Raw genomic sequence first — 25,344 nt, 5'->3', positions numbered from 1 at the left:
AATGGTGACATATAAATACAGTTGGGTCCATATATATTTGGACATTGACACAAGTTTTTTTTTTGAGGGTATCCACATTCAAATTGGATGAAGGCTTCAGGACTTTCAGCTCCTTAACATGTGCCACCCTATTTTAAAAAGGGACCAAAAGCAGTTGGACAGTTGATTCACAGGTTATTTCATGGGCAGGTGTGGACGATTCCTTCATTATGTCATCACCAATTAAACATATAAAAGGCCTGGAGTTGATTTGAGGTGTGGTGCTTGCATTTGGAGGATTTTCCTGTGAAGACAACATGCGGTCAAAGGAGCTCTCCATGCAGGTGAAACAAGCCGTCCTTAAGCTGAGAAAACAGAAAAAACCCATCCGCGAAACTGTTACAATATTAGGAATGGCAAAATCTACAGTTTGGTTCATCCTGAGAAAGAAAAAAAGAAAGCACTGGTGAAAAGACCTGGAAGTCCACGGAAGACAACAGTGGTGGACGATCACAGAACCATTTCCATGGTGAAGAGAAACCCCTTCACAACAGCCAACCAAGTTAAAGACACTCTCCAGGAGGTAGGCGTGTCATCGTCCAAGTCTATCATAAAGAGAATACTGCATGAGAGTAAATCCAGAGGGTTCACTGCATGGTCCAAGCCACTCATAGGCCTCAAGAACAGAAAGGCTGGACTTTCCTAAAAAAATTTAAGAAAAAAGCCAGCACAGTTCTGGAAGAACATTCTTTGGACAGATGAAACCAAGATCAACCTCTACGAGAATGATGGCAAGAAAAAAGTATGGAGAGGGAGTGATACAGCTCATGATCCAAAGCAAAGCTAATATGGGACAAATATAATCTCTGTTGCTGTCAGAACTCTGGCTGCCGCATTTTGGGTCAATTGGATGTTTTTCAGAATTATTGGGACATTCTAATAATAAGTAATTACAATAGTCCAGGAAAGAAGTAAAAAAACGCATGGACTAGTTTTTCAGCATCACTCTGAGACAGAATGCTTCTGATTTTAACCAAACTGTGGGGACCCATTTTATGTTTGAGTTAAAGGGCATGTCCTGGTCTAAAATAACTCAACTCTAGTGCTTTAGGCCGAAGTGACGCCATCCACAGTAACATTTAAGAGATGAAAATTAAAAGCAATCCAGACTTTTGTGTCTTTAAAATGTGTTTAAAGTTTGAGTCACTGATAAATTTGATAGATAAATGAAGCAGTAACATCTGAAAAGCAGTGAATGTTCATATTTATGGAGTGTTGTCCAATAATACTGGCTAAGTGTAGCATGTAACAAGGTCCCAGCACAGAACCTTGTGGCACTCCATAACTAAAAAATGTGTTTAGAAGAATCATTGTTGACATGAATGAACTGGAATCTATCTGACAAACGTGATTTAAACCATAAACATAAACTAGACTGACCAACTTTTTGGCATCAGCACAAACAGAAAATGCAGACGCTTCATAAAAGCAATTAAATTAATGACAGAGTTGCAGTATTGCAGTCCAGTACTACAGTACAGTACATAATGAAGTTGGCGGTGAGAATATATTGCATCACATTGAAAAATCTAGTTTGACTATTTGAATATTTTCACAGAATTGTGATTTCCATTGTCTGTATAATATAAACATCTATTAGTATCCTCTTTAAACTGCTTAATAGAGAGTATGCACTGCTTCACTCTGCAAAGAAGATGCAACTATGGCAAAAAAAATTATGCAAAACTCATTCAGTCAAGATAAGTTAAGTCATTAACTTATTAAATGATCTTGCGCTGAGCACAATTGTGTGTTGTGCATGTTTATGTTATGTACAGATACTGAATCACGTGACCTAAATATGTAGCAGGTGGCGGGAATTGATGGAACTCTGAATCACCTCCACAATTTGATCAATTATTCCTTGTATGATTTCCTCCAGATAAGTCCGCAACGGTGGATTTGTAGTAGGATCGCAATCATGTGACCATCAGCAGGAAGCTGACGATCGGCATATGTTTCGTCTGTCTGTCTGTTAGCAACATTACTCAAAAACAGACCAACGGATTTGGATGAACACTACATATTTAGGTCACGCGATTCGGTATCCATACATAATGTACACATGCATAACACACGTTTGTGCTCAGCGCAAGATCATTTTTTATTAAAGATTTCATCTGTTGGAAATGATACAAAGATTGAGCAGCCTTGTTGAAGTACTGCACTCTGAGTTCTTGTTTGAAAATGAATTTAGCTTAATGTGTCTTTCCTCAACAAAAGCAACAGTTTCTTAAAATACTATGAAATCAGATTTGGAGAAACCCTCGAGATCATGTGACCAGCCTTTTCCTGTTTATTACCGCTAACTTTTAGATCTGGCAGGGTGCAGACACCTGTAAAAGCAGGAAACTCTCTTGTGAAAAAAAATTAAACTATTCCCACTCTGGCAGAAAACCGTGTTCATGTTGGAGAGCATCACGGAGAATAAGATGCTGATTGAGAAATTTGGGTGTTTAAACCCTTTTTAAAAAAGCATTGACACCTCTAACAGGGTAACTGCACTGACTGGTAAGAAACAAAAATGATGGAATAAGGATTTGGAGATTTATTTTAAAACAGTCTGGATGTTTCAGAGCAGCATCAGAGCGGCGCTGAGCAGAGCCGAGAGGAGTTTCGCGTTCGATCTGTGCGCTGTAGACTCTGACGCTGCCTGACTCGCCTTCATCCAACCTGCAAACCTGCTGGTTCGTGCATAAACACCAGGCCTGTGAGGAAGTCCACACTTCTCCCCGAAGCTCGTCACTCCGACCACATAAAACCTCTCGTCCCTGTCGCTGTAGCACTGCAGGGGACCCCCGCTGTCGCCCTGAACGGACACAGACAGCAGCTAAACGTTACTGAGATTAAACCTGCGGCTTGTGGTGACTTTAAACATGACCAGGAATCCCCACCTGACAGGAGTCGGCGTCTCCGCTCTCCAGTCCGGCACACATCATGTTCTCGGTGATGATGCCGTTGTACCAGCTGCTCTGGTTACACGTGCTGCTGTTGATCAGCTCCACCTGAGCTTCCTGCAATCTGTTCATCAGCCTCCCTGCAGCACAAACACCACAACAGCACCACACCTGTAAAGTGCTTTAACAGACTGATAAATGAGACATCCATTCATAGTTTATACAGTGAGAAGCGACTATATGTGAGAGCAGCATTTAAAAACACAAGAGCAAAAGAAAGTCTCTCTATTTAGCATTTCAAAAGCTGGATATAAGTGTTTCATAAATGGTTTATTTTACATTTTATTGTTGTTGTTGTAAGCAGATGTAAGTGTTCACTAATGCACTGTAGCTGGAGCCTGGTGTCTAAACAGGTGCAAGAATGTAAAAAGGATTCAGGTTCCTTCATTTTTTTCCACACGGTTTTCATTTTTATTTAATTTTAAATGCATAAACTTAGTTGACATTCACTATTCTAAAGTAAGAATGCAAAACACATACTATATATGTGACATGCATGAATAAACAAGTCTGCTTAATGAAGACGCTGCATTAGGGTTGTCTTATTGAGTGTTATTTTCTATTTGAAAGGTGCATTAATGACAAATCTAGTTGTTTTTTTCTAAAATCTCTGGCCAAAACTGAACACAAGTAATCAGACCCTCAGTTCAGCCCTTTGGCAGCAGCTGCAGCATCAAATCTGACTTTTTACCAGCTTTGCACAGCTGCATTTCAGTTTTTCAGCTTTTGTTGCTGTTTGTTTTGTTTCTACAAATTTCCAACAACAAAAAACCCCCCATTTAAATCATGTTTTTACTTTATCATTACAAACATACACAACCAGTCAAACGTTTGGACTCACCTTCTCATTCAATGCTTTTTTCTGTATTACTTCCTACATTGTAGATTAATACTGAAGATTAACACTTTTATGTTTACAACATAATTTTTATCCCGCCTAGGAACACAGCGGAGTTATGTTACAACTAGCGTATGTCTGTTTGTCTGTCTGTCAGCAACATTACTCAAAAATGGACTCACAGATTTGGATGAAATTTTCTGGGAAGGTCAGAAATGACACAAAGACTACCTTATTAGAGTTTGCCTTATATTTATCTTTGTTTTCTTTTTTTTTTAAATGATGTATGGCATTGTCATTATTGCAGTGAAAAATGGGCTCACAGTGAGTCCTTGAGCTGTAGAGTTAAATGTTATTGATTCATTAATAATTTATCTTTGGATGTGCCGAGGTGTAAGATCCATTTTAAATTCAATTTAACATCTTATCCCCAGACTGCTTGATAAAAAAAAAGGTAAATGAATAATTTAGAATTATTTAAAGCTTGACAAAAGGCACCTGATCGATGTTTTTTTCCTTTTTTCCTTTAAGAAATGCCTGCTGTCACCACTGAAACTTTCCTTCTTGGCTTTCTAATTATGGTCACCTACAAACAGGCTGCCTTAAAAAGAGATTTTATTTTTCAAAGAATTAACACGATTCTAAAACTTCCTCACTGCGCCTTCTAAATGAGTCCAGGTGACGGACCTTGGTAGTAGGCGCTGCCCCATCCGGTGATGAAGCAGGAGCTGAAGCTGAGGATGGACTCGTGGGTCACGTTCTGGGGCGTGCAGACGGGCTGGACGTGGTCGGTGAAGTTAAAGGGGGAACTGAGCAGCATCAGCATCACATCGTTGTCAACCGTGACGATGTTGTAGTCCTCGTGCATTTTGATTTTGCTGATTCCGCGGATCTGGACGTGATATCCCGGAGCGGACAACACCCGCAGTCCTGCCACCACGCGAAAATGCTTTGTGCTGATCCATCTGGACGCAAAACAGAATTAGTTTGACTCGCTGCTGCTTTTGCTCTGCCGCTGCCGTCACCCAAAAACTCCTGTTCCTGCACAGTCCAAGGCAGGTTTCCTCTTTCCCATCCTAAACAGAGGTTGATTATATCAGCTGCTCAGCATCACACGGAGCTTAAGCAGGAGAAATTCAGGGATGGATTCATGAGTCCCTCAGTTTTTATCTCGAAAACCCTCAAAACTGTAGCAGTGTTGCAACCAATCATGGAGTTAGCATTCCTTAAACTATTATTAGGTGCTGTTCTAGCATTTAATGTAATGTCAATATATTATATTTGCTCTCTGCACTGATGTCAGTCCACTGTGTTCAAATGTGTAGAGCTGGGGTGTAAAAGCACAAGTGCATTCTGGAAATGTTCACATTTATGGAATTATCCTTTTACAAAACATCATGAACAACCTGAAGTTTCTTAAGAAAAGTAAGTTCAATTTCAACAATATTGTGCCTCAGTTCATCATTTACACATTACAACTTCCAGATCACAGAATCTCTACAAAGGAATAAAACATTTAGTCTCAGCTATCTGGAACTGAACAATATAGTATTTTACTTTATGATCAAAACAACAAAAGTCAGACGAAAAAAAACAACAAAAACAAGACAAAATATAAAAAACAAGACTAAATGACAAAAATGAGACAACACAAAACAAAACAAAAAACAGCAAAAAATTAGACAAAAAAAAGTTATGAATCGACAAAAAATGGAAACAAACGAGTCAAAAAATGACAAAAAAGGAATAAAATGACAAAAACAGACAAACACCACAAGCAAGACAAAAAGGAAACACAAAATGACAAAAACAAGAAACGAAACGACACAAACATGAGACAAATGACAAAAGTCAGACCAAAAAAGACAGAAAACAACAAAAACAAGACAGATATTACAAAAATGAGACACAAAAGAACAATGAGCTATGTAGCATTTTACTTTATGATAAAAACAACCTGTCAAGAAATTATTTTAAATTTATAGTTTTACAAATTTACAATTTGCAGTTAATGTCTTCTTTGTAATTTTTACACTTTACAAAGTCGTTCCATGGGCCGGATTGGACCCTCTGACGGGCCGGTTTTGGTCCACAGGCCGCATGTTTGGCACCTCAGCTCTAGTACGTAAAACCCAGTATGTATTTCTTCTTCTTTTAATGATGTATAGCAACGTAATTATTGCAGGAATTATGTGGCAGGAGCGAAAAAACAAAGAATTTCGTTGGGCTTCAGAGAGTTACATGTTATTGAGGCATTAATAAATTATTTTTGGACTAGATCCCCTGCACCGAGGAGAAAGATCCATTTTTAATTCAATTTAACATCTTATCAAGAAACATAACAAAAGAAAATGAAATCAATCATCGATAAACGTCATGATTTTTCTTTTTTTTCCAGTTATGCCTGCCATTACCACTGAAACTTTACTGCTTGACTTTACAGTAACCTACAATCAGGGATTGTATATTTCAAAGAATTTCCTGATGAAATAAAGCATGTCTTATTGTAAAGTTGCTATTTCTCGGTACAAAACGTCTTTTAAAAGTTGGAGCTGCTGCTGTTTAGCCCAGAATGTCTAATCTTTCCATCTCAAATCATTAAATTTTTACAACTTCTGCTTGACCATCTCTGATTTGCCCTAAATTTTCATGGCATAAAATATGGATATTTAGAAAGATACTTGTGAAATTTAAGCTTGATATATTAAATACATCTCAAGATTTTTTATTTTTTTGACCCACTTTCTGCACGTTTTTTGCTATTTGAAGCTACAATGAACCGACAATATCTCAGGAAGACGGATTTTGGTGTGACAGCTTCATTGTTTTCAGTGATAGAAAAAATAACAAATATAGCCGTAAATTTAAATGTGCAAGCAAAAAAGATGCAGAAAAGTACTTGATATATCAAAGGTAAAATTTCATAAATATCATTTAAACATTGAGATTTTATAATAATAGAGTTCAGTGCCAATCAGAGATGTTTTGATGATTAGAGAAGGAACAACCCGTCTGTTAAAGTGGACATTATTAAATCTACCTCCTGTAACTGAACGCAGCTCAGTCAGGTGTGGAAGTTCTACTCACTGGAGTCTGTGGAAGCAGTGCGCCGCAGTGAGAACCCAGAGCTTATTGAGGATGGTGCCTCCACAGTGGTGCCTGAACTGCAGCTGGATGCTCACCTGCCAAGGCCACGCCCCCTCCGGAGCCTCCCGCCCCCCCACGATCCGAGACTCACCTGGAGGACCGACCAGGAACCGCTGGCCGCAACCTGACAACACAAACGGGAAGAGCAAGCGTTTGACCTGCCATGTTGACTATTTAACATCTGAACAAACAGCAAAAATGCTTATTAAAACCCTTCAAAACGTGATCTATAGATTGATAAATAATAAATAGAAACAATATCATCTGATAAAGTTCAGAAAATGGTGTTATTGGTCTGAAGTCTAATCCTGCTGGTAGAAAGAATGAAGTGGGATCGTGTAACGTTGGCTGAACAGTATTGGTTTTGGCAGCAGAGAGCCAAAACAAAAAAGTAAGAAAATCTAATTTGAAATCCATTTGAGTCGACACAAATTAGTAAATTGCATCATAATGTCTTAATTGTTTTTTCCTTCTGCCGGAACATGTTTCACTATTTCAGGAAGGGAAGAAATACAAGAAAAGAAATGTTTAGCGACAGATTGAACTGAGTCACAGACAGCAGGAAACCCAGAAATTACTTGTTTTACATTTGGGTAACAACCGTTAAAATGTTTCTCACTTAAAAGACAGAATATGTGACGGCAGCGAAAGTCCAGAGTCAAAAGTCAGCAGATGGGTTTGAGTCAATAATGTTAGTTACTCTATATTTATCCCAACTGCTTCAGTGGAAGGAAACTGAACTTCACTTTTATTAGTTCTTGAAAATGTTTCACCTTCACCCAAGAGGTTTCTTCAGTTCAAACTGACTGGTGGTGATTTTCAGATATTTATTGTCAACACCAAATCCCACGGGTAATAATTCATTAAAAGATTCACGTGCCTCAAGGTGTCATTGGTGGTAAAACTTTCTAAGGAGAGATCTCAAGACTGCAATATAAGAACCTGATAAGTTTGTCTGTGTAGAGGTGGATGTTCCAGTTTAACAAACAGCGCAGTGAAAAAGTATTTACCCCCCTTCAGATATCTTCTATTTTTGCATATTTGACACACTTAAATGTTCCAGATCATCATTAGTTAGCTAACCTAACTTCACCACTGTTCTATGTTTCTCTATTTGTGGATAATGTCTCTCACTGTGGTTCTCTGGAGTCCAGAACCTTAGCAACTGACTTTATAACCCTTTCCAGACTGATAAATGGATTAATATATAATTGAGGGACTTTTGAAGTCCATGGGATATATCTGGCATACATTTTTATTAAAAGTTAAAAAAAACAACTAATGTTTTTATGTTCATTATGATCATGTCTTTACAAATTCCATAATTATTTATTATGGAAACCATCATTTATTAATAAAAAATGACTGGATATCACTAAAATGTCAACTAAATAACTGTCCCAATTTAATAACAACCACCTTCTAATTAGCTAAACAATAATAAAATGAGTTTATTCAAAAATTGTTTTGATCGTGTTCTTTTTATTAAGTTGAGATAATCATGACAGATATTTCTTTTTTGGAAATATATCAAACTTTATATGGAAAATAACAAATTGGATCTGTGTCCCAGAAATCACTGTCAACTAAGTTCCTCATTACCAAAACATCTCTGAAGGAAGCGTTTTAATTCCAGATCACATGACCTGCTCCACATGATGTCATTTCCTCCTGAAGAAAACACTGGCCAGACTCCAAGGCTTTCTGAGTTATTTAATATAAAGTAGTGTGTGAGTCAAGTGTGGATTTATTGCGTGTCAACAGGTTTACTACAATATCTTTACAAACAATTTCTATTTTACTCAATTGTATGTATAATATTTAGAAGAATCTTTGTGTAAAAATGCCATGTGGTGTTTGGTTATAGGCGGCCATGTTGACTTTAGGCCTGAGAACAGCAAAAATGTCAAATATGTTACAAAAAGTCCCGCAACTATATATTGACCCATAAGTAGCACACAGTTTGTAAAACCACTGGTCTGCCTTCCTGCACTCACTATAATCTTAATGTAGATTAACTTTATCAACTGAGTGGGATGACGACCTTCCTTTGCTTCAAGCAGAGCCTCAAACGTTCTACTATCATTGTTATTTTACTGTGAAATAACGTAAAGAATGGTGCAATTCTGATTTTAAAGCCCGCAGACTGTCCAGATGGTTGCTATGGACACCAGTTACTGAAATGATCAATACACCTATTTGCCTCAACAACTGAACAACTAAATTAGAAAGTTTTTTTCTGTTCTGCTTGATAAGAAATGACATCGATAAGATCAAAAAGGGAAACCTTGAGCTTTAAGACTAGTTGAGTATTTTGTTTGTTTGTTTGTTTGTTTGAGGGGGAAAAAGTTGATAAACAATCAATAAAAAAGTTCCTGACAGTGTTTCTACTCACCTTCCTGTGGTGAAGTCAGTTCAGGCAAACATATGACGCTCATTAAAAGCAGCAGAACCTTTAAATCCATTTAGTTTACTAACTTTTTTTCAACTTTCTGCGTTTTTTGATCGTAAACACAAACGTATACTTCCGCACAGCGACGTCATGTGCGTAAAACGTGCGTCAAAAGTAAAACGAAATTTAAAAAAGTTTTTAAAATATTTTTTAAAAACGATTTTGTACAAATGACATTATTTTAAATATTTTTAGCTACATATTTTTAGAATTTAAATGTATTTTAATGTACCTTCTGATTTCATTTTGGTGTGGTGCGTTTGAAATCGTTGTAACAAATACATCCGGTGAGATAAAACGCTATTTTATTGCAACTGAGATCATCTACTAAATGAGAAAAAAAACGGTCTCTGAATTGATTTGAAAGAATTTTCAGTTCACTTACTTAATTTTCACACAGGTTTTTAGAAAGGAACAGAAAACAGGGACCAGATTACCAGATTAAGAGCTGCGTTTTTGCATTTTAATTTGCTATTAAAGAGCAGATTGTGAGAGGTAATAGTTTAGTTATTGAAACATTTTTGTAAAATATTAACGTGCATGAGATTAGATGATTATAAAAATTGTGTATGCTGTTGAGGGAGTAGAAAAGGTTTATTTTTGGAGGATGCGCATGTTTTGTATTCATATTTTTTGGACTTAACGTGTCTAAAATTATTTTTCCTTCTTCCTCAGACATTTTTTCCTTTAACTGGATGCCTACAGGCTTTAACTTCCTGCACTACAAAACTCAACACACAGGGAGACGGAGTGAGGTGAAAAAACAAAAAAATAAAAAGTGGATGTTTCCTGCGCCCCCAAATCTGATCCAGGCTCCTCTGTGACTGTTTGTTTCGGAGGCTGCAGGCCTAAATGACCTTTAGGATTTGGCGAAAAAACGCTCCTGCCGACACTCCCTTACATTCTGCTGAGAGTCATCAATTATGCAGGGAAACTGCTCGCACTGAGGGGGAAGATAGCAGCAACAATATGGCGACAACCGCAGTTTCTCCCCGATCGTCTCCACATCTGCAGTCCTGCCGCGGCTCCCTGGATTCCCTGTAACGCTTTACAAAGTGAGTATCCTTCATTTACTGTCGTTTGGGGGGCAAAAGGCGTGCATATGTCTGTAGGTGTGCGTGTGTGTGGAGGGGAGGGGGGCAGATTTTCTCTCCGTCGGTATCCTTGCGTAGCCGGAATGTCGCAGAGCTGCACACTGCCCCGCATCTCCTTTTTCCCCCCCTGGTGGATCGCTGATGGAAGAAGCTGTCTGATGAGCATCCATCTGCTGGACCAGAGCAGGAGGAAAGAGATCTTTTTTCAGGCAATTTCGGAGGGAATTTATCGGATTGCGTCGAGCATCTGAGGCTGTGATTTGCGAGAGAAAATGCCTCGTAGGTTAGGCTTCAGGTAGTGCGCCGTCTGCCTGCTCCGGCTCCAGAAAAATCTCCTTTTTTCTAATTTGGAGCTCTATTTTTTTGGCGTTTTCCACCCTTTGGACTACAGGATGATACACTTGAGCCCAAACAAGGCTTCAGAAAAGGGGCTGATGCTATGTAAGTAGCCTGATCTTCTTTCTATCAGCGACCGCCAAGAAATTTCCATTCATCCAGGTCATTTTTTTTTAACGTGACAGCTCCTTAATGCTGTTTATTTGTTGCGTTTCTTCTCATATTGCTCACTGTGTGTTGTTTTTAGCCTCGTTCTCGCGGCTATCTGGTGCTCAGATGGAGCCCTTATTGATTTGGCAGTCGACATGGCTTCACGGGTGTGGTGCAGATCCTTCAAGACAACGCGCAAAAACGCACAGAATAGCTCCAAAAATCCAACCAATCCGTGTTTTTTCTCCATTCCAATGACACATTTCGCTGGTTTATGATGGAACATCGCGGAATCGGTGTGACTTTGACAAATCCACGGTTGCGTTTACCTCAGCGTGACATTTTCAACATGCAAACCACCCACTGCAGCAAGATTGCTTTGGCCAATTTGGTTGTAGCGGGGCCACTTCTCTGCGCAATCTAACCTCCAGCTCCTCTCTGGAGCCGAGCAGGACTTTTCTATGTGGTGAAATATATTTTTAAAAAAGACACGTAATGGCGCCTACAGGCCCTGATTCTTAATTAATCAGCAGCTTTAGTAAACAAGTCTAAACTGCGTCTGCGAAAAATAACCGAGAAGGTGCCAGAATGTGCTGTTTTTTCCCCCCTCTGTGGGAATGATTGCACGGCCAAGGCTGAGATGTAAGCAGAGACACAAACTGAGTGTTGCCATGAGGACCTAGTCTGAGAATTGAAGGATAAACTGGAGGCCTGAAGGCGTCGAGAGCAGAGACAGAAGCAGAGCGCATCGAGGAGGCCCGCTGGAGCGCAAAACGCTTTTTCCAGACAGATCGGTTAGGATTTTCCCCCCCTCCTCCCCATCTCCACCTTCATGTATGCATTCACGTGTGCGCGCATTCGTGCGTGTGTGTGCGGTGCCGAATTGGACAGCAGAGCAGCAGAAGGCTCCGTGGCTGCGAGGTTCCGGGGTCCATTTTAAAACAGACGTGTTTGGCTCACAATGCTGCGTGTTTTTCTGCGTTTTTTACCTCCTCAGAGCAGCAGCAGCAGCGGAGGCTTTGCTCTGCTGATTTGAGCTCTACACGTCGAACATTTTTAATTAGACGCCGTTATGCAAGAAGGGAGCAGAGAAGTGACAGGTCCAGTGATTCAGATGTGGCTGATTGTCCTGTTCAGGCTGCCTCTCCAAAACCAAAAGCTTCGTGCGTAATAATGGATGAGATGTGATGCAAAGGAGGGAGAGATTACTGACATGATCATTATTTCATTCATTTTTTTTTCAGGTGTGGCTCTTCTCATTTCAGCTCCTCCCTCTTTCCTCCATCACTGCCTCACATTAGTACGTTGACCCTGATATGTCCTGCAGCCTGAACAGTTGTCATGGAACCATTAGAGCCGTTTTACTTGGACGTGTGCTGGAGAAAGGCTTTACTGACTCATGCAGCCATTTAGTGTGCTGGGTTTCTGTCAGCTACTCAAAAAATCATAAGGAGCAAAGCCCCAAAATGGGTCAGTTGTCTTCGCTGTCAGAGGGTTTTAATGCAGGCCCTAGAACTTTCTGTCCAATACTGAAAGTAAAAAGACTTAGTCGTGTCTTTTTACTGCCGCTGCTCGACCTTAAGATGAGGCATAGCTGATTTAAATGTCTCTTAGATATGGAAATTGTGTTATTTTTGCATAGTCTAAGGAATCATGGCTAATAAATGCATTTAACAAATACAAAAGTCTAGCTGAAACAAAAAAATAATACTTGCAAAGCATCATAATCTCAGCTCTTGTATGGACTTTTGTTTTGGAATCCTTTGTTCCAATGTAAAGCAGCAAATGTTTAGAAATGATCAAATCAGAATCAGAAAAGCTTTATTGCCAAGTAGATTTTCACACACAAGGAGTTTGACTTGATGTTTTAGTGCATAACATTAAAGATATTTTTTCATTTTCTAAAGATAAAATAACCAAAGTTATTTATGTGTGCACACTGGGTGAAATTTCTGATGAGAAAGCACAACATTTACTTATTTTTGGTGTCTTAAAATCGAATGTTCATCCCCTCAGTATGATCTTAAACTTGCCTTTCCAATTGATGTTAATCAGATGCTGAGGAAGGTTTAAGTAGATAGTTAGATCTGCCGTTGGACTGTTATGTCACTATAAAGGTGCATTTAACAAGTCAGTGTCTCCTTAAATGAGAGAAATAGAGGTTTGGCTTTTTTATTATAAAACTTACTTCCTGTGTGAACCTTTAGATGTTAAAATGTCTTCATTTAACCCTCCTGCTGTCTTCATTTATGAGCACCAAAAAATATTGTTTCCTTGTCTGAAAAAAATCCAAAAAATCTGTGAAATAATTCCTCAAATTTCTGAAAATTTGCAAAACCTTCAGGAAGAAAACTCCAATAATTCCTTAAAAGTTTCCCTTAAAAGTTTTATTTTAAAAAAAAAAAAAAAAATCCCCCAAATTTGGCAAGAAAATTCTTGTAAATATTTTCCAAAAATGAGTACAAATCTTCCAAAAAAATCCTAAAAATATCTAAAGTGATTACATATATATCAGTAAAACTTCTAATATTTTCTTTAAGAAGATTCACCAAAAAAATCAACTAAAATCCAGCAAATTTCGCTGGATTTTGGTTGATTTTTTTTTGTCAATGTTCTTAAGAAACATTTTTAACATTTATTTTTTCCACCAAAAAATGTTCAAAGATTTCCGAAAAATGTTGAAAATGTGGACATCAGAAGTTTCACTGTGAAAATAATTTTTTTTCTCCACATTTTCGCACTTTAAAACGGGACATTTTTGACCCGCATTACGACACGAAGGTTAAAAAACATACCCGTGCAAATAAAATACAATATGTTGCACAAGATGAAACTATCACAGTCAGGATGTCTCCCTGGTTCTAGTATTTTCTTCTCAGCATTACGCCACAAATGAATGATTCAGACAGCCGTTTCTGTCATAAATCGAGCCATCTCCTAATTCTTCTCTCCTCCTGCAGAGCTGCTACCGTGGATGGTACAAACCTAAAGACCAAGTAGCTGCAGGATGAAAACATGGCTGCACCCCTTATTGCACCGCCAGGACCTGATAGCTTCAAGAAGTTTACTGTGGAATCTTTGGCGGTCCTTGAGCTGCGCATCAATGAGGAGAAGAACAAGAAGCCACCCAAGCAGGACAGCAGCTACCGCGACGACGATGACGAGAACAAGCCCAAACCCAACAGCGATCTGGAGGCTGGGAAGAGCCTGCCCTACATCTACGGGGACATCCCTCGAGGAATGGTGGCGGTACCACTGGAGGACCTGGACCCATACTACCTGAACACTCAGAAAGTGAGCTTACGGCGACTCCATCCACACAAACACACAAAGATAGTGTTAACTTTATGCAAAATGTTCACACAAAGCAAAGGATGTTTCTGGTTACTGCTGGGTATTGAACCACAACAGTTTAAGGGATTTATACAGACTAAGATGTGTTGGGAAATGCGTGAAAAGTGCTTTTTGATGAAATAATTCCTTGTTTAAATCCAAATATTGCCAGTTTTAGACTATATTCTGTTAAGTTAGTTCTTGTATGGCAGCTCGTGTAGCAATTTCGAACATTTGGCTTCTTGGAGTTTTGTAGAAAATTGTGCTTAAAGATGTCAAAGTTAGTGTCAGATATATGTTCTGGTGCTATTTGTTGATACCCGGCAGTGTTTTTGGTGTCTGTCGCTCTTTCTCAGGCTTCCAAAATCCACAATTCTGAATATTTCCACCAAAAATACAACATTGCAGTCTCCTCATATCTCCTATGCATGACCTGATTTGTCTTTATATTCTTTTTTTGTTTTGGTTATGAAGTCAGAGGCTTTTTGAGAGTTGGGAATCACTCTGATGACCCGTCAAACTAAACAGAAGACGATGATTTTGTGGTATTTTGAGAAGGACATTTGAAGCTACAGATGATTGTAATTTAAATCTGATCAAACAGGAGACGTGTCGTTCGAGTGGATTATTTGGTGACCTATTTTTGTTGCTCGGCCCAGTAGAAAGATGTTCTGGAAATGTCCGATGAGCCCAAACATACATATTCATGTTTCACGGTCATCAGATGAGTGGTTTCATGATGTCACGATGAGTCGTAGCATCTCAGACGGAGCGGAGACGTCATGCGTTCTGTTATGGCCGACGTCCAGGTGTGCTGTGTTTACAGTTGTTTTAATTTAATGATTAGGTTGCAGAATGTAATTATGTTTTCCTCCTCGACGACCTTTGGTGAGGCTGAGAGTCGAGCTCTCCAGCCGCTGAGTGGCCCGTCGTCGTATCTCCAGTGTGCTGTCAGGGCTTTGGGGAAAAGGTCAGAAGCAGTTACTGTTGAAAGACTGTTGTTCCACATGACAGACTTTCCTAATTGTTCAAAAATTAATCTGAGGCAGGAGAGAAAAAGCAGCAGCAGGCTGGGAGGATGCTGGTTGTCTTGGAGGAGACACGTGTCTCTCTGGGGTTTCTGTCATGTCTGACGCTCAGCGTGAGGACGACCAGGTGACCTTGAGAGTCTCTGAATATCACCATCATGTCTACCTGTCAAACCAAACGACTGGAGGGGGCTGAGTTCATTTCACATGTGTGTGTCATGCGCTTGATGTGTCAATCAGTCTCAGAATATAAAATGACTGAACGTATAGAAGCCATTCCCTGTGGATGCTGAAAAACAGCGGAATTAGGGTTCAGGAAAGTCAAAAAACACAGAAATTTGCAGTCATTTTGGAAAGTCAGAGCTACAAATGTAGCACTGGTGTATTCTGAAGAAGAGTTTTGAATGTTTTTATTACTTAAGTAGGGAAAAATGCAAGAAGAATTGATCATAAAATGGTCGTGCTTTGCTTAATTGAGATGCAAAGATGTTGTGTGGTGAGTTTACTGCTGGTGTGTTTTGAGCAGCGAGGCCAAAATCTTGTGCTATGGTAACGTCGTTTGTTGTCTATTTTTAACAAAGAATTATGTAACGAAATTGGCATTTTTATTCAAAATGGTTTCCTCCAATCACATATTCATTTAAATTCAGCTGTACTTTTAACAAATATGTTGTGTAACTATCTGCCGGTCCACCTCAGAATACAGCAAACCCTACCTGGGAAAACAACAAGCTGCTAATAATGTGTTTAGTCATCCTGGTTAGCTGTTTTAGATATTGTGTGTGAGCTTAGGTGCTCGGTATCTGTCTCTCCATCTGTCCCTGTCTTTTACCTCTCTGTCTTTACACTGTGCACGCTGACTGTTATGTAACGCACCAGTTCAGTGCACAAGGAGGAGACACGATTCAGCCGACACGTGGCAAACATGTCCTGCTATACGTGGGATTGTTGATTTTTTAGCTAAACACAGCTCACTTGTCTGTTTTCCACATGTCACAGATGCAGGCTTCTGTGTGAGTCCTGTCGGCTCCTCGGGCTTCAGGCAAATCTAATTATGGCCCCTCAATCTAGTCTGGCTCTAATGCCAAAGGGAGCCGACGCTGCTTTGGACCTGGCAGCTCCAGCGGGCGTGACGTCAGATCAGGTGGTGACCTTGATGGGAGAACGCCGCTCGGTACGTCTCTGTCACCGAGCGGCCGGTCGTGGATACGCAGGCGGGAGGGAGGTGTGAAGGAAGGCTGTTCGTCTTCTTCACGACAAACCTTAATTCGTGGCTCCTTTAGATTGTGTCACAGCGGAGACGGGGGGGCTGACGATGGGGGATGACGCAGCATCCAGCCCTCCCTCCTCCCTCCGTCGCCTCGATGGTGGCCGGATCTGGGCCGGGCCGGGTCAAACTCTCTGTTCAAAGCCGGTGAAACACAGTTTTTCAAGGAGAGAGGGGGGAGAGGGAGAATAAGGGAGGGGGAGAGATGAAGTGAGGACAGGGATGAAATGGACGACATGTGCACAGATGCATGATGCACAGTTGCTCTCTTTCTTGCTGCAGCCAAGATCTCTGAAATGTTTTAGAGAGGAATCAAAATCCTGAGGTGCTGCAGATGGATAGATAGATGGATAGATGGATAGATAGACTATTGATAGACTATAGAGAGAGATAGACTATTGATGGATTGATAGACGATAAATAGATAGATGATAGACTACAGATAGATAGACTATTGATTGATAGATAGACTATAGATAGATGGATAGATAGATAGATAGATAGATAGATAGATAGACACACTATGGATAGATAGATTATGGATAGATGGACTATAGATAGATGGATAGACCATAGAGAGATAGATAGATAGACTATAGTTAGATAGACAGACATACTATGGATAGATAAATTATGGATAGATGGACTACAGACTATAGATAGATGGATAAATGGGTGGATGTACAAAAGAGCATGTAAATTGTGCTGGTCCAACAAATAGCAATAAGGTACCTAAAAGGTGCCTTTTATTTACAGAAATTTGGCAAAAATTGTTTGTACAGGTGCAAATTGGCGCTATTTCACAATAAATACAAACACAGCATCTGCTCGTGTGTCCTCCTCTGATTGGATGAAAGATGAATATCTACAGTGATGAGACCTCCTGACAGGCCGTGATGGTGCGAGATACCTTGAATATACATGATCCGTAAGGAACACATCAGCACACATCATCTGCTCGTGGACGTATTTGCGGATTTAAAATGGCAGCGTAGTGGCAGAAAGCGTGACGGGAGCAGGTTAGCAGCCAGCAGGGCCCATTGTTCTGTCAATGTGTGAATGCGAGGCTCTCGGGTTAAAGCAGCCATAAAGCGCAGCCCATTTACCACGAGGGGTGAAAGCAGGGTGCTGGCTGAATGGCTGCTGAGGGCCTCACGGCTGCAGATGCTGCTGCTGCTGCTGCAGCTGCAGCTGCTGCTGCTGCTGCCTCTAAATCTCTGCCTTCCGTCCATCCCCCCTCCTCCTCCTCCCATCCTCCGTCTTCCCTCCGCCCTGCTTCTCCTCGGCCTGCTGCTGCTACAGTTGCTTTCTGCCTGCCTGCTTCACTTTGCTCTTCCATCTCCCCCCCTGTTTTCCGTCTTCCCCCTGCTCCGCTCTGCTCTCTCCTCTTCTTCGCTCGGCTCTGGATTATGAAATTTTCAGTAGCTTTGCAGCAGTTTAGTCATGCGTTACAAAAAAAGACTCCCTACATATATAGCAGCAGCAGCCCTGTGTGTGTGTGTGTGTGTGTGTGTGTGTGTGTGTGTGGGTGTGTGTGTGTGTGTGTGTGTGTGTGTGTGTGTGTGTGTGTGTGTGTGTGTGTGTGTGTGTGTGTGTGTGTGTGTGTGTGTGTGTGTGTGTGTATGACAATATTGGTTACTCATTCTTGTGCTCATTGCATGCCGGTTTGTGTGCTCATGATGCTGGATGTGTGTTAGTTTTCTGTGTCAGTCATGCATATGTGCTGTGTTTGATAGAAATGTCATGCTACTGGCAACTGGGACAGTCCCAAGTGTGTCATTATGTCTGTCCATAGTGTGTAATGAATGTTTACAGCCAGTGTGAGATGCTGCTGCTCTGACCTGTAATAGTAAAAAGAGAGTGAGATTATCTCATCAGGTTTAACTGCACTGACTTGATCTGACTTGTCTTTTGATTTAATTAATATTAAGGAACTATCCTCTGCACAGAAACGGGTTTTTTTTGTTGCCAGCATCTCACACGTTCTCCTCGTTTCTATTGGTAGTTTTGCATCCAGTCATGTGACGCCACCATAAGGCCTCTTACTGTGCTTTTTCTCACCCGTCCTTCCTCCTCCTCCTCCTCCTCCTCCTCCTCCTGACTCCGCTGTCGGTGGCTCTGCAGGGCTTAATGTAGTGCCGGAGGCCTTGTTAAAAGCACAAGGGTCCATATCACTTGTGCAAATGCACAGTTCCATTAAAGTTTCATGCAAATCGCCATGTTTTATTTAAACAATTATGAGGTTATCCACAGAAAGTGGCTTTGCAGCTCCTCCTGGTTTTTTGCTCGTTTGGTTTCTCTTGAAAATGCCGCTGTGGGCTGGATGGCGCTGAGAGACCGGGACAAACAAACAAACATTAGAAACCTCCTTTTACTTGTTTTCACTGCTTTGAATGATGCTACTTTATAAGCAAATGCACATAACTTAAATACTGTCTAAACATGTATATGCAGAGATGACTTATTGGTTTTACATCACATTTGGCTTTAATAATCAATACTGTTGTGCTTGTTTTCTTTCTGAATACTCACATATTAATAATCTCTCTCTCTCTGTTTCTTGTCTCCACAGACATTTATAGTGCTAAATAAAGGGAAGACAATCTTCCGTTTTAGTGCCACACCTGCCTTGTACTTCATAAGTCCTTTTAATCTGGCTAGGCGAATAGCTATTAAAATTTTGATACATTCATATCCTTTCAAACGCCGTCTTAACAGCAGCTACAAAAGTGTTTCCTGTTCATTGTGTATTATTCATGATGATATGTTCTGTCTTTCTGCTATTGATGTTTCCTGATGCTTCATGAGAGGATCGGTTCACTCAGAAGACTTCTTTGCAGAGGAGAGCTTACAGGACGCCACGCAGTAGCCATTTTATCACTGAAGGGGAAAGGCTAGCTCAAATGATGAGTCATTCTTAACAGTTAGCCAAGCTAGACCTCCTCAGTAAGCCCTTTATCTGTGCCGTTCATCTCAGCATCTTCATTTAGAGGAGGAGCGTCAAAGTAATCTTAGTTCAGGGGCCACATTCAGCCCAATTTCATCTCAAGTGACCAGTAAAATCAGAGCGTCATAACCTACAACCTACCACAACTCCAAATTTTCCTTCTGTTTTAGTGCAAAAAAGTACATTCTGAAAATGTTCACATTTATGGAACTATCTTTTTGCAAAACATTTTGGACAACCTGAAGTTTCTTAAGAAAAAGAAGTTCAGTTTCAGCAACATTATGCATCAGTTTATCATTTACACATTACAACTTCCAGATCACAGAGTATCTACCAAGGAACAAAACATTCAGTCATCTGGAACTGACTGATATAGTATTTTACTTTATGATCAAAACAACAGAAAAAAGACAAAAAACAACAAAAACAAGACAAAACATAACAAAAACGAGACACAAAATGACAAAAAAGAGACAAACGACATGAAACAAAACAAAAAAGAGGCAAAAAAATTTATAAAATTACAAATCGACAAAAATGGGCACAAACAAGATAAAAAATGACAAAAAAAGGAACGAAACGACCAAAAATAAACAATATAAGCGAGACAAAAAGAAAACACAAAATGACAAAAACAAGAAACAAAATGACCACAACACGAAACAAATGGCAAAAGTCAGACCAAAAAAGACAAAACCCCCCAATAAAAACAAGACAAAATATTACAAAAATGAGACACAAAAAACAGTGAGCAATCTAGTATTTTACTTTATGATCAAAACAACCTATCAAGGTCTAGAAATTATTTTAAATACATAGTTTTGCAAATTTACAATTTACAATTTGCAGTTAATGTCATCTCTGTAATTTTTACACTTTACAAAGTCGTCCTATGGGCCTGGATTGGACCCTCTGGCAGGCCGGTTTTGGCCCGCGGGCCGCATGTTTGACACTCGTGATTCAGAGAGATGTCAAAGATTTCCACAGTGTCGGTCAAATCTGCCGATTGATTGACAATGCGGTGAAAATAGGAGTGAAACTGATCCCCGATTGTTGCAGGAACCGATCTGCCAGACGTCCACTTAGAACAGTCACATGTTTCATCGACAAACCCAAGAGAGGCTCGATTTACAGACACAACTCGATGTAACAACGTCAGACTTATAATCAGCAGCTTAAAAAAGGTGCAGCAGAGAGTTTATGTTTTGTTCTGGCATCCTCGTTCCTCATCAGACCTGGTGCCTACATTACCCAGAATGCACCAACAGGCGGACTTCAGATTTGGGTGTGATGTCAAAAAATAACAAACAAATCTTTACTGCTTGTAATTTATTTTTATCAGGTTTGCTTCCAGGAAACAGCCACGTATTCATATATAACAGTTAGTCATATAAACGGAAGGAAAGCCAACCTGAAATAGTTTAACAGAGTCTTCTGTTCTGTGTAACAAGTTTAGCTTTCGACAAGTGATCTCTCAGGACTTCCCAAAGCTGTTTGTGCTCAAGTCTGTTCGCTACAAGCTTGTATAATTGGCTGCTGCTGGTTCCAGCTCTTCCACTTTAACCCTCCAACACCCCCAGTGGGTTTATAACAGCACATAGTCCAAAATGAAACCATTTTTCTGAGCCAGAAACTGTAAAAACAGAAATAATCATTGGATTCTCAACTTCCCGACGTTTCTTGAACTACTCATCTGTAAGTCGCTGTTCAAATCTAAGCACAAATTCTGATATTTCATCAAAAATCCTGCCAAATTTGCCAAAAATAAAACTCTAAAAAATTGTGATCCTCTCTGACAACCAACAATCATTTGACAAAAATACAAGGACTGTTAGGTTGAACTGCAGGAAGTGTTTACACAGAGTGTGAAAACAAATAAAAATCTAAACGGTAAAATATCTTCACTATGTAGAGGCACTATAAAAAAAAGTTGTAATGTGGTGAATATGCAGCAATTCAGCATTTATTTTTGCTGCATATTTGCCTTCCCCACCTTCCACCATAATAAATGTACATTTTTGCACTGTTTAGGCTTTATTCCTCTCTCTGACTGTTTCCTAATGCTGGTACAGAAATACCGTTTGTCAAAAAGTAAAACTAAACCCTTTTATTTATTTTTTGACCTTATTTCCTCCCTCAAAGCCACAACCCACAGTTATTACTGACCTCCGGCTGCCTTTGAAGCTCATTCTGATGTTTTTCTTATTTCCTTTCCTCTACTGAAAGCTTTAAAACATTCTGTAGTTTTGGTGCCGTTGTATTTCCACTAAATATATATAATATTTAAATATTTCATGGCTCAAATAATGGCCTTTGTGGTGGAAGGCACACATAACCAGCTTCTGTTAAGTGCTTGGAGGAGGTTTTATGACATTAACCCTTTACGTGCTGTTCAGACTGACTGCAGAAATCACATTACTGTAGGTTTTCTAGATTTATGTCCTTTTTTTTGTTGTCTTTCACAGTTTCATTGAGCTTTGATGATGTTTGTGATTTTCTCTACAGTCCATATTTTCCTTAACCTGCTCTTCACTCTTTTCAGCATGATCATTATGTGTACTATTTTGACCAACTGTATATTCATGACCTTTAGTGATCCTCCCGAGTGGTCAAAACAAGTAGAGTAAGTATACTTTTAATATATTCACTCAATATTATAAATGCATGCTGACAGTTTGTGGATCTCTGCTGCCATTACATTTAAGTGAGATTTTGTAAATGTCAGTTATGTATAGCCAGTAAAAGCAGGGATACTTAAATGATATTTACCTAATGTTGTAGTCATACTTTAGTCATTTTATTTAGAAATGTAGCCTTTGTTGGATTCATAAAAAAAATATGGAAAACCAGAAGTAGTTCAGTGAATCTATCACTATTTTTGTCAATTTTTGAAAAAAATCACTTAAAATAGCTGTTTTGCAGAGGTTTCCAAAAACTCAAATTTAAATAAATAAATAAAATTAAATAAAATGAAAAAAGTATAAAAAATATATATTTATTAAAATTATATATAATAATATATTAAAATTATAACTATTTCCCAATAAAAAACACAAGCTAGTATATTCTTTGTATTCATAGTTAAATAAAATAACATAAGTTAGGATAGAACTTACCTTTAAATTTTTAAAAATTCTTATATTAGATATTGCTCAGAAAAAACTAAATAACAACATGAGTAATTGCAATTTCTAGAAGAAAAACAATAAGCTTTAGGCATAATACATTACTGAAATAAGTTAAATATATAAGTTAAATAATAAGTTAAAGGACAAATTTTGGATAGAAAATTAGAATGTAATTCTGGCAATGATACTGAGGTAATAATATAAATATATAATCTCTGAAATTACAAGGTGTTGAAAAGAAACTAAACGCTTAATTCTAGATCACAAACAGATTGTTTGATTTTAAAAAAATCTGTCGTACTTCTCTTGGTACAGTATCGACACATTCTGTGAATTATAAATGTTTTGTGCTTTTATAACCCTGTACAATATCTATTTTTCTACATGTTAGGGAATTCTGCGATGTCGAGAAGCGAACATTTTTCCTACAGCAATTGTCTCTCTCTCATATATCTTGCAGTACTCATCTAAAATAAATCTAGATGTTATCTTATTAGAAAAAAGAGGTGCAACTGAAAACAAAAGTTTTTTTTTATATTGTGCGTCATACAAAATCTAATTTCATCCAGTTGGTCTTTAAAGACTCCGTAAATTTGTTCAGAATAGTGCAAAGTGTTTCTACACAGCCTGTCATGTTATTCATGGTGGTGACTAATGTCATTCAGTCAGTAAATGAATTAGCGGACTGATTGATCGGTCCGACACTTTGGTCCCATTTTAAATCTCCCAGGCGCTGCTGGGTGGACGTTCATGTCAAAGTCATTTTTGTAAATCCCCTGACTTCTCTTTAAGGCCGATTATTTAATCAGAATTAAAATTTTTATCATACTTTTGCTCATAAATAAACACCTTTGATATCAATCATCGGCTGTGCAAATCAGCAAATGTGAACATGCTGAGGCGCTACATGATTATCATGGTTAATGTTAACATTAGCAGCCTGTTAGCATGACTGTAAGAATAAAATGCATTTATACTGATATCGAGACACTGCTGTGCCTGCTGTTAGCCGTTAGCGCTTTGTGTTGTAAAATGATGTACTTACATGTCACTCAAATGGAATGGTGTAATGACTGCTGGCAGTATCTGTAAATGACGTGTTTGCATATTTAAAACAGTTTTTCACGGTTTTATCTGTTTTTTCTTCTTCTAAATTTATCTGGTGCCCTACACTAACTCTGGCATTTCCTGGATGTTTTATCAGCTAATGAGGGCGCAGCTTTGATCCGTGAACTGATTCTGTCAACGCCTTTTGTCTTTCAGGTACACATTCACAGGAATTTATACATTTGAGTCTCTTGTAAAAATCACTGCACGAGGATTCTGTATAGACGGGTTTACATTCCTCAGAGATCCATGGAACTGGCTGGATTTCATGGTCATTTCGATGGCGTAAGTATTGCTCTTAAACTGTCAGTGGATGAAGAAATGAGATCAGATTTTTTTGTCGCAGAGGGTGGGGAAAGAAATCGAGGTTTTTAGCGATTGTCTTTCTGTCTTTCTTACTCTTTTTTTTGCTCTTTCTTTCTGTCTGTCTGATAACCCATCTTCCGTGTTTTCCTCCATTGATCTGAGACTCCTCTGGTCTTTTGGGATTTGAAGATCTCCATCCGACACTCTGCGGCCTCCCCGGCAACACCTCAGTCCCCATTCATCTGATTTATCTTCTAACTCTCCTTCTCATTCACCTTTTTCTCTCTCAAACCGCCCAGAGGCCCCCTGTGGTAGTTCATAGCGCCTCCATATGAGCAAACGCATCACGTAAAAAAGCCGACATTTCACTGTTTCATTGTCACACAGGCCCATCTGTGTGTGCATTTGTATATCTGCATGTGAATAACCGAGCTGTTGTAACTGTGGTTTTGATCCTGCAGGTATATAACAGAGTTTGTAAACCTAGGCAATGTCTCAGCTCTGCGCACGTTCAGGGTGTTGAGGGCATTGAAAACTATTTCTGTAATTCCAGGTAAGACAGGATGGGGCGGTGGGCGGTGGGGCGGGGTCGGTGTTAGGTGTGTGTGTCTTTCTTTCCTTTTACCTTCCACCCTTCTCCTCAGTGGACAGGCTCTGTGAGTGGCGTCGTTTTCCTCCTGGTTCGGTGGTGTCGTGCTCTTGGCGTGTGTGGTTTTTGTCATCGTGTTTGTTCTGTGTGTGATCCTTCCCCTATTTCAGATATATAACAGAGTTTGTGGACCTGGGCAATGTATCTGCGCTGAGAACATTCAGAGTTCTCCGAGCATTGAAAACTATCTCTGTCATTCCAGGTGAGACTCAGTTTAAACACTAAGGCTGATCCTCTCACCCTTTCTTTTCTTACTCACTATTCTTATGATTACGATCTTTATGATTTAAGCAACAACAACAACAACAAAAAAAATTGGAGACAACCATTTTTTGATTTATTTTTCCTCCAAAATTATCAAAAATGGTACTAATACATTTTTGATAGGCTTTGCAGTCTCCTCTAGGGCCCTCCAAAGTGTCTGCACTCTCTTCTGCCCCAGTAGCTCTCTGCATTATGAGGCTTCTTGTTCCCAAGGCAGCTGTGTTTCTCTTAAGAAATAGCTTTAACTCACCATCTTCTGTAGCTTCCAAAATAAGCAAAAAGCCCCTTTTAATTGCAAAGAA

At 39.3% G+C, this 25,344-nt stretch overlaps 2 protein-coding genes across 6 annotated transcripts in view; one reads left to right on the top strand and one right to left on the bottom strand.

Moving 5' to 3' along the window:
* Positions 1-1,870: 1,870 nt before the first annotated feature.
* On the bottom strand, positions 1,871-10,221 carry LOC111566998 (transmembrane protease serine 11D). The gene is made up of 5 exons (XM_023267827.3): positions 9,377-10,221; positions 6,922-7,105; positions 4,522-4,799; positions 2,934-3,076; positions 1,871-2,848 (listed from the first exon to the last, which is right to left on the bottom strand). The coding sequence occupies exons 1-5, from the start codon at positions 9,444-9,446 to the stop codon at positions 2,612-2,614; spliced, it is 912 nt and encodes a 303-aa protein (XP_023123595.2). The 5' UTR covers positions 9,447-10,221; the 3' UTR covers positions 1,871-2,611.
* A 130-nt stretch (positions 10,222-10,351) lies between these two features.
* scn8aa (sodium channel, voltage gated, type VIII, alpha subunit a) overlaps positions 10,352-25,344 on the top strand; it is a 50,571-nt gene continuing 35,578 nt past the window's right edge. The window contains exons 1-6 of one of the 5 annotated variants that reach the window (XM_023267794.3): positions 10,352-10,488; positions 13,974-14,307; positions 19,214-19,332; positions 22,122-22,211; positions 23,980-24,108; positions 24,889-24,980. In XM_023267794.3, coding sequence (XP_023123562.1) covers positions 14,029-14,307; positions 19,214-19,332; positions 22,122-22,211; positions 23,980-24,108; positions 24,889-24,980 — 709 coding nt within the window. In that variant the 5' untranslated portion in view covers positions 10,352-10,488; positions 13,974-14,028. Of the gene's footprint in view, positions 10,489-10,720; positions 10,969-13,973; positions 14,308-19,213; positions 19,333-22,121; positions 22,212-23,979; positions 24,109-24,590; positions 24,683-24,888; positions 24,981-25,344 lie in introns of those variants that run through there. The other 4 variants (XM_023267795.3, XM_055013096.1, XM_055013097.1 and 1 more) reach the window with 4 other exon arrangements.

Source organism: Amphiprion ocellaris, chromosome 8, assembly GCF_022539595.1.
Source record: "Amphiprion ocellaris isolate individual 3 ecotype Okinawa chromosome 8, ASM2253959v1, whole genome shotgun sequence".
NCBI lineage: Eukaryota > Metazoa > Chordata > Actinopteri > Pomacentridae > Amphiprion > Amphiprion ocellaris.
The sequence above is the reverse complement of the archived record's forward strand: the minus strand, read 5'-3'. Positions and strand labels throughout refer to the sequence as shown.